At 29.3% G+C, this 10,417-nt stretch overlaps 1 protein-coding gene across 8 annotated transcripts in view; it reads right to left on the reverse strand.

Annotated features, from left to right (window-relative positions):
* Positions 1-9,591, reverse strand: part of Stat92E (Signal transducer and transcription activator Stat92E) — a 52,664-nt gene extending 43,073 nt beyond the window's left edge. For 2 of the 8 annotated variants that reach the window (XM_087152160.1, XM_087152159.1), the window contains exons 1-4: positions 9,201-9,591; positions 5,581-5,708; positions 4,008-4,158; positions 1,856-1,945 (exon numbers count right to left, since the gene is read on the reverse strand). In XM_087152160.1, coding sequence (XP_087008286.1) covers positions 1,856-1,945; positions 4,008-4,158; positions 5,581-5,708 — 369 coding nt within the window. In that variant the 5' untranslated portion in view covers positions 9,201-9,591. The remainder of the gene's footprint in view (positions 1-1,855; positions 1,946-4,007; positions 4,159-5,580; positions 5,709-9,200) is intronic. The other 6 variants (XM_087152158.1, XM_087152157.1, XM_087152154.1 and 3 more) reach the window with 4 other exon arrangements.
* Between the last annotated feature and the right edge of the window lie 826 nt (positions 9,592-10,417).

Raw genomic sequence — 10,417 nt, forward strand, 5'->3', positions numbered from 1 at the left:
CCAGATCTGACCCCTAGCGACTACTGGCTCTTTGCAGACCACAAAAATACGCTCCAAGGAAAGAAATTTGGTTCAAATGGAGAAGTTACTGCTGAAAGTCCAGTTTTTTTTAAATATATAAATATATATATTGTATTTCTTAGCTAAACAGGAAACTTATTAAGTGACTTGTCAGACATTAAAATCATAGATAAATAACTAAGCCAAAAACTAAAAAGTTTCCAAATTTCTTATATTTTCATTAACTTAATATTTTTCGAATGAGAAAAGCAAATTTTAAAAATAGAACTAAGATTTTTAGCTGTATTATGATTTTAATTGTATTGAAATTATTGTATTGCATTTGAAATTCTTTAAAATACATCGAATGAACTGGGCAGCTCACATTTTCAGAAGGAATGATGACTCAAATTTTAAAAAAATCCTGTTACACAAACCCCTAACAAACAGGAAAAGAGGTAGACCCAGGCTGAGAGGGCTGGATTTAGTTGAGACTGATTTCCTTACTCTAAAGGAGAAAAACTGGCGAACAAGTGTCAAAAGTAGAGAGAAGTGGATTCGAATTCAAAGGAAGGCACTGGCCCACCCTGGGCTGTCTAGCCAGATATGATGATTTGAAATTATAATGAAAAATAAAAATCCAGTATACAGGGCAGCCACAAGGGTAAGACCCTAAGAATAGTCTTTTTAGTAGCTTCAGATATGAAAAGTCTCAAAAATAGTTACCAGAGACATGAAACAGTTTCCCTCATCTAGCATATTCTTACAATATTTATATTTTAATGATGCATTGAATAAATTCCTCAAAATAAAGATAGATCAAAATAAGTTTAAACGAAAAATACAAATCATCATTCAACAAATTACTTTAAAATTAAGTCGTATATAATCAACATACTAAAAAATAAATGTACACAAAGATAATCAAATAACATCAAAATAATTAGAAATTAATTGCTTAAAGTAAAGGTACATTTAAAAGTAATTTTGATTTTGCAATGAGTGAAATGTATAGGAAATGAAAAACAATGCTTTTACTACAATTTGGTAGGCAAAAAAAAATTTATTACATCATTTTTCATTTAGGAATCGGATATAAGAAAAATAATTTCAGCTACAAAAGGGCTTAGTTACTTTTTCGTAAGATGACCAAAAAACTGCAATAAGCCAGAAAAATGAATAATAAATGGGTGGACCCTAAATTCAAAATATCCCATATTTAGTAAAAAATTTTCAAGGTAAATAAAAAAAAATCTCCCATACTGATGCAGCAATAATTTGTTCTGAGAGGAAGAAGATAAAAAAAGTTTTCCGTCTTAATACTCACATCTTCTCATTCTTACCAAAAACATACTTACTAGTTTTGACATTGATATTGAATTACAGAATAAATTACAAAAATACCACTTATAAAATTAAAAAAAAAACATTATATGGCATTTTGGGATTAAAACGAGATTTTTAATCCTATTTTTACAAACAAGGTATCAGCACATGCTAACAAAGTGGAAATAACTAAGCAATAACAGTTAAAATGAAGCTTTAAAAAAATGCAAAAGATGAGCTTAATGGACTTAGTGGAACACATAATTTTTTTAGGTTTGAGAATAATAATAATCTATCATTAGTATAGAATTAATGGTGCATTTTTTCGAATTTATAAGAAAGATTATTTTTAAAAAAATGTCTCATATTTTTATAAATTCTATGAATTTTCTCAAAATTCCTCAAAACATCAATTAAAATGTTCTTTGATTAAGCTTAAAAAAATCTTTACATCAAAAAAAGCTTACATTATTTTGAAATAAATCATAACTAATGACTAGAATACTCAATAATCTTAACTGATACTTACATGTTCTGCTTGCTGAACAATTCTCATTTCATTTTGAAGACAATGTTTCACCACTCGAACTAACTGCTGAGGATGTCCACTATACTTTGACTAGAAAGAAGTTTAAAAAAATTAAATATTTTCATTATATACACAAAAAAACTAAAAATAAACCATTTTTTGTGATATAAGATTTGAAAATATCAGACAAAATGCATGAAAGAAATAGAGGTTGTGGTAAAATCCTTTCCCTCTTTCCCCTCCTTTAACACGTTGAATGCCATGGGGGGCACCGGCTACCGGCACCGAGTGTTCGTAGCGCCATGGGGGTCACCGGTGAAGCGAAGATTATTAGAAACACATAATTAGAGTAAATTTTCAATGCTTTTAATTTTTTATATTATTATCGTGACAAAAATGGTTTGAAGAAATTAATGCAGTGCATATTGAGAAAATCATTTTGGCCAGACGGGCAAGCCATGTAAAATTAGCATGACATTCAACGTGTTAAGTATTTGAAGAAAAAAAAACAAACTTCTGATTGAATTGTTACAACAATCAATTAAATATTAACATTCTATCATATTAACATTCTGCTATTAAGATTATTGATTTCTTACAATTCACTTTAATTGACTTAATTTTGCACAGACATATGCACATTTGGATTGTCTTTCTCCCTCCTTATTTGAGTAATAATATCTTGCTGCAATTCTGTGTCACAAGATCAGAGCCTTTCTTTACATTTGCTTGATAATTAATTTTTTTCTGTATTTAAGATATTGTCTTTAGCTTGATTTAAAAGCTTAACAGTTTCTGCCATTACTGATTTAATTCATTTAATGTTTGCTCAACCTAAACTCCTGGCTCAATGGAAGGAAGAATTCAAGTCTAAGAATATTCCTGAGTCAATGGAAAGTCAACAGTCTCCCTCTAAGACAGAACCCTTGGAATTACGATCTACTGAGAGTAAGGGGAAAAAGAGGAAGAAAAATTAATTCAAGGCCAAGACTGAATCCTCGAACACCGTCAATTCGCAACCTTCTTCCCAGCCAGAGAATCCTCCAAAAATTGAGAGAACCATGACTCCGACACAGGCGGAGGCTCGGTTCATTCTCTATCTATCTCATCATAATGGAGTGGCTTTATTAGCCGATGTACAGCTTTACTAGTTTCGGCAGTAATTCGTTCAAAACCAGGAGTGGGAACAAGCTCTGAAACTACACGTTATTTACTAATACAAAATGTAATACGAGAGTACTGATTTGAGATCATGTCTGTATGATCTGCCACTAGACAAGAATCAGAAAGGCTCGCTTCATATATGATGCTGTGGGCTGTGACAGGTGAATCACTTGATCATGTAAATGTGATCACAGTCCTAAAGGGGTCAATAAATAATAACATAACAACCAATTTTTAAAAAATAATTTAAGTTATGAAAATTAGTAAAAAAATTGGTATGTCGAGTTATTTTAACAAAAAAATTTAAAAATTGCCTAAATTTAACTAACTAATATGCATTTAAAATCTGCGAAAGTTACATCCATAAAGAGGAAATATATTTTAATGTTTTCATTATTTTTAATATTTCTATAATGTTATTTTAATATAATTAAAATAGTTTTTTTTTAATAACTTATTCTGTTCATCAGCTAAACAAAAATGATTGAGAATTTAATAAAGCTCATCTGTAGTGCTTGTTTAAAATATTGAAGAAGCTGTCTGTTTTTCAAACTTGTTTACTTATACTTATTACTTTGTTTTGTTGTTATTTTTAAGCCAATGCAAAAAAAACACTACTTCTTTTAATATTTTAAAAAAGCTTCAAAACAATTTATTTTTCAAATATTATGTTCATTCCTATTTCAATAACAGATTGCCTGAATATTTTTTTCAAACTTAATTCCAATAGAACAGAATAAATATTTAGTTAACCTATGAATGGTAGCAAAGTAAGCAGTTTTTAACAAAATATAGTTATTATGTAAGTGCTTTTACCCTAAACTCAATAGCTGCTTCAGTTAGTTTTATTCTCAATGAGAAAATCTCACGAGAATATTTTTTTCAAACTTAATTCCAATAGAACAGAATAAATATTTAGTTAACTTATGAATGGTAGCAAAGTAAGCAGTTTTTTTACAAAATATAGTTATTATGTAAGTGCTTTTACCCTAAACTCATTAGCTGCTTCAGTTAGTTTCATTCTCATCAAAAAATCTTGATCAGGTGCAGATATTTTCTGCTCTAACTGATGAAACAAAGAGTTCACTATTTGAGCACAATAAGTGTCATGTTGTGGATTATCAGGATCCAATTCACTCCTATAATAGAAAATATACATATATTTTTAATTATTGAACATTGCTAGCCTTTAAATATTTACTTGAAATGTATGGCTATTCCTTTTAAGTTAGTTTGCATTGAAAACCTTAAGGTATGATAGAAAGAAATTTAAAATAACACAGAACAGATTAATTAAGCAAAAAGTAACAACAAATTAATTAAGCACCATCATTAGTAAACAACAGATTAATAAAACAAAAAGTAATTAACAACTCAAACTCGAACCTAAATATAAATAAACTTATTCATATGATTTAGTACATTCAATAGTTACTAACTACTTTCCTTTTTTATTCCTGTTCTAACATACAATATTTTTAAAAAAACTCAACTACAAAAGGAATATTAAATAAAAAGATAATTATAGAAATAAAATGGCTTTTAGATTTTGAAAACACTGAAAGTTTGCTAAATACACTTTAAATATTGATAATTTTATGATTCATTAATTGACAACGTGATTTATATGCATATACACTGATAAAGTAATTGGCATTAAAATACAGTGAACTTCATGAATTTTTCTTTTTAATTCTTAGAGATATCACTAGAAAAACTACTACACAAAAAATTGACAGTTACAGTCAAATTCTGTTTTAGAAAACCGAAATGAAGAAAATTTTAATGTAACAAATATTTTCTGACTCCCTAAATAAATTTCCATGGACACAATGTATTTAAAATTTAGATATTATATATTTAGAATTATATTTATTGTATTTAGAATTATATTATATTTAGATATTTTGATTAAGAAAAAAATTTATTTTGGGAAAATTTGTTAATAAGAATGAGAAAAAAAAATTTTGGAAAATTTTGTTACAAATACTTGTACTTTTTCCTAAAAAAAGTAATGAAAAAACAAATAAAAGTACAAAATTTGAAAGGTAACGAAGTACAAGTAAAGGTATATTCGTGTATGCTGATGCACGTTAAATCTGTCGGATCACGAAATCTTATCTAAGTCCTTAACAAATCAATATACCTCCCACGGTACTGAAATGGAGTTAGAACATTCTCAGGTTCAGGTCAAAATTACGATCTGTGGATGAATAAATAGACACCATATAAGCCATACGGGCTGTGACGTGTGTGTGGCTGAAGTCGTATTCTTGGCCATAGATGGGCCACTAAAAACAAGAAATACACTCTCTGCCTAATTTTGCTTGGTTTCACCAAACAGGCTTGCTAGTATTGGCAAGTGGCATTAGAAACAAGAAAAAATATATAAAAGCAGTTTTTAATGTTCTATAATATATAAACTTAGTTATAAAAATATGCCTAGGAATTTGCTTAAGAAAATTCAACAGCTTTTTCAAGCTACATAAATAATTTATTCATAAAAATTGATAATTTTTCACAAATGAAGTCACACTTCTAATTAATCAATTTAAAATTACCAGTGTTGTTCTTCAATCCATGGAGCAAGGGAAGCACGAACTTCTATAGGAAAACTTTCACCATAAAATTGGCCCACTTGCTGAAGAGCTTCATCATGAAGCTGTTGCACTCTTGACCACAAAGCCATCTAAATTAGATTTTAAGAAAAATAAATAAGCAAACATAATTTAGATATGTTCTAGACATAGTAAGTTCTTGTTATAAAAATTTCAAAAATCTTAATTTTACTACATGGGATACAGCAATCTTGCCGTCAGGCTAACTATGCTGTTCGTGGAATTTTTTTGTATTTTTCTTCTAATGTAAAGCAAATGTGATCTTGTTTCAATTTTGATGCCCTCCATGAAAATGAATTTGTCCGAAAGTTTTACCAAGGAGTTACCTTATACTCTTAAGTTTTATTAAAAATTGCAAAACTATGGGTTTTAGCATTAAAAGTAACAACTCATCTGTTTGAATTAATGCTAGTAGTAAAATAAATTAAACATCTTAAGCCTTGCAATAAATTTATTTTTTTTTAAATTTATTTACTTATTTTTGGTATATTTTAAACTTGATTTATTTGGCAAGCATTTTGTATGAGATGGAAAAAAAATACCCAAATAATCATTTAGATTTGACTTTCGTTTTGTAAAGGTACATTGTAATGTTTATTCCTCTTCCCTTTCTTTTTATTAACAAACTAACGATTAATACTAATAATTTACTTCATGTTTTTTTTTTTTTGTTTTTTTTTTTTTTGTTATACGAGTTTGTTTACAGTCATACAAGAGAGAACAAAATGAAGACTTTATTTATGTCTGATATTAATATAGAAAGTGATCATCATTTCATCTCATTTTCCTCTTTCAATCTTAATTCATCTAGTTATTAAAATAAATATATGTAGATAACCAGCAGCTAAAATATCTTTCAACATAAAAATGAAAGAATCATCTGCAATCATCAGCAATATTGTCACATACTACTTCAAATGGATGTACACTGCGCAAAAAATGAAAAGACTAGATGAATAACTTTTGATCTAATGATCAGATCTTCATGATGTACGACTCAATCTTAATGGTTGAAGATGGCGATCTCTAATATAGTAATTATTTAGCGCAAACAATATTTTAAGTTAGGAAATTAGACAAAAAAAAAGTACTTTCGCGGATTAAACATACCTTATTTTCGGCAAATAATTTCTGACTTCCAAATTATATGGAATAGTAACTAGCTGGGAAATACGGTTCCAATAGTTTGGCCAGGAGCATGATCCAAAGTTTGAACCCCTTAATGTTAATTTTACTTTTTGCGTATTACACCATATCTCAGAAACTTTTTAAACAAATTGAAAAAAATTTTCATACAATTTTAAAAACATTTTTTATTTTAAAACTGTCTCAAAACATCTATATTGTAAGAACTACAATTTTTACATCATTTTAAAGAATGCAATTTTAAATGGCAAAATCGGCAAATAGTTCCTGAGGAAGCTAATTTGGAAAGAGTCTTAATCTTAAAATTTGCCATTGAACAAAATTACAGGTAACAGATCAGATAAAAATGTCATTTACATTACATTAAAATACTTATTAGATTAAAATACTTATTTTCATTTATTGAAATCTCACTTCTAAAAAAAATAATGTGAGAAAATTATGATGCATAAAATACATTTTAATTTAAATATCTTGAATCCATTTGTTTGTGCTACCTAGTCTGGAGAGCTTTGGCCCCAAGTCGGGCAAAGTCTAGCACCACCCTTGCCACTATCCAGTACTCCTTAGTTGTTGACCTTAAGCTTATAGAACATGTCGTAACTCTCTTATACATACATAGATGGCAGCATCAAAATTGTGCAACTAATCTAGTACTCCCTATTTCTCAAGCTAGATGACATCACTAGATCAACAAATTAAGCAGCATTCCTTGATTTCCTTAACAGAAACACAACTAAAGCTACAAAAAGCCAGTGAATTTAACTAGGATATAAAAAAAAGAGGCCTACTCCAGATTTCTCATTAGGAATAAGATAATTTTACCAGAGTGTAATTATTATTTAAACAATGTATTAATTTTTTTTAATGCATATCTGCCAACATTTGAAAAATAAAACAGAGATTTTACCAACCGACCCAATTTTGGGTTTATGACTCCCAAGGTTAGCCTGACCATAAGGGGATTCTAACCCGTGATCAGTCTATCACTGAGAATATATATTTTATGTCAGCATTGGGGTCAGTGCAAGCTGGATGCAGAATTTGTATTGACCAGTTGTCGCTGCGATTCGTACCTGAGTTCACCTCATTAGAAGGCGAGCTCTCTATCCCCTGAGCCATCACGGCTCGACATTAACAGTTAACACTCGACATACTTCTGTACAGGCAATAGCACCATCTATTGAGGAATAAGATAAGTATTTTGCCAACAGTGGATATTTTATCACCCCAAATTTTTTTTTTCTAAGTTCTTCAACAAATACTGAGAAATTTGAGAATATACAGGTAAACAGGAGATAGTCGTAAACTACAAGAGTCTTCGTTAAAAAAATAAAAAAAAAGGAGACTTGGCAGGTATGTAAATGGAATATGAAAAAAAGGCAGTGTTTTTAAGAGATGATAGTTAATTTTTACAAAAAGGAAAATGTGGGTTCATCAAAGGAGAGGCAAGGTGGACCCTTCTTTTAAAAATGCCCCCTCTACTCACTGGATTTGCAGTTAACGCCTTATGATACCTCTCCGCTCCTGGAAACACAATGCATGCTTTCGCTGAGAGGGCTAAGGGGGGATATTTCGGTATCAAGATCTGCAGCACCAACTACAATCACCAAGGTGCCAAATAGAATTTAAACTTGCTTTTTTTTTTATTTTCTTTTAAAAAGACATGTAGATGTTTGCCTGGGAGTGGCTATGAGTTTACACCTTTTGAGTTGGTCCCTTTCAGTGATTTTTTTTTTTTTTAATTTCTCACAGGAAGCTATGAAGACTTGGCAATTATTCTGTTACTGATCACTTTATATATTTTATTTCATCTCCTTCTGCAACAAATGGCGAATAACCAGTGTGCAGCACTTCTCATTAATCAATTAAAAATTTTAAAATTTTCATTTGATTCCATTAACTTGTACTTTAGATTTTCATTTGATTCTTAAGATTTTGATATACTTAAGCACTTAAATAGCATTTTAATACGTAAATTATTATTTTTTTATGCTTTGCTTTTCAAAGAAAAGAGAGGTATTAAGCAAAACTGTTGAAGTTGTTTTTAATACATATAATAAAGTTTAACTTTAGCATTTTGTTTAATAAATTACAATAGCTCTATAAAATGTTAAAACTGAAGGTAGTTTGAATGAGATGTTGTAACTTATACACTTAAACTAAAACTTTGAGATGTTGTCATAATATAATTTGACAGGATAACAAAATAATATTAGACAAAATCTTAGCAACAATATCAACTTTTTCACAATAAATTGAAATCGAGAAAAAAAATTATAAATTTTACTTTCATAAATAAATTATAAAAACAAAAACATCAAATGTCAATCGTATCATTTCTAAGAAAGTACTATACACACCAAAGAAGATGATTATTATTATTATCGAAGAATAGAATAATAAAAATGTCTTACCTGAACTACTCAAGTACAAATCGTAACGAAATAAAACAATGGGCAAGATATTTACAAAGAATTAAACAGTTTCCACCACATTCTTTGCACAAAAAGCGGTTACGACACAGACCATAACAATGTCCAAACACTCCAATCAGCATAAAAGAAGGTGACAGTTGATCACAGACGAAATCGAGATAGAAAATTTCATTTCGGATTCCCGATATAAAATGAAAATTTTCTTTAGGCACTTATTTACCTATAAATTATTCAAATAAATTAACAAACATACCATGAGTGCAAAGAACTTTAATGACGTCAAATTGAAATTCAAGGGTAGGGAGCGCAGGGAGGAAAAGGAAACCACAAAAAAAAAGAGAAAAAAATGGGGATGAGGTACATTGAAGACAAACAATTCGCAAATCATAAAAAAAATTTTAACGCATTTTGGTAGTTTAACTTTATTTAGAAAAATTAACGGAAATTTACAATTATTTTGTTGATTTCCTAAATATGTTATATAGTTTATTATTTTTATAACTTTTGATTTTCTCTCGAGTTGAACTTGAAGCAAATCATTTTGACGAAATTGACGCAGAATCGAAATACGTGGTTGGCTGATTTGTATTTTTCTTGTTAATTTTGCTTTAGTAACTATTTTAAGTACGATACATCCTGACCTCGTTGTTCTAGCTACGAATATGTTTTGAATCGTATACTGAATAAATACGGCGTACGCGATCGCAACGCTCGAGTACGCCGTCTAGCGGGAGCCTGTAAATATCGGACATTAATTTATCACGTTTTCATTTAGTTCCATCAAAGTCATTGACTGAATCAGACGCCATTTTTTAGCAGCAAATAGGAAACAAAATTTCCCTAAGGAAAAGGCCGAAGAACTTGAAAAAAATCTCCAGAATATTAAAAAAACTTTCAGGAACAGAACACGCCAAACATTTGAAGAAAAATTCTTCAATAATTTTTTAATTTCTATTATCAACAAACTTGCAACTGATGACTTCCGATTTCGGATACTGTTACAGATGTGTGTATTAAGGTAAAATGCATTTCTTCTGTCTTCAATTCATTACGAATTAAAGTGAAGTCAACATTGCTTTCGTCATTCCAGTAAATAAATATGAATTCAGAACATACAGAATTGTAATAGTTATAGAATAGTATATATTTCTGTATCCATATAATTCGGAAAACAACAATAAAAAATTATCCAAGTT

Source organism: Parasteatoda tepidariorum, chromosome 9 (genome assembly GCF_982258835.1).
Source record: "Parasteatoda tepidariorum strain Cologne lab strain chromosome 9, Ptep-v5.0, whole genome shotgun sequence".
NCBI lineage: Eukaryota > Metazoa > Arthropoda > Arachnida > Araneae > Theridiidae > Parasteatoda > Parasteatoda tepidariorum.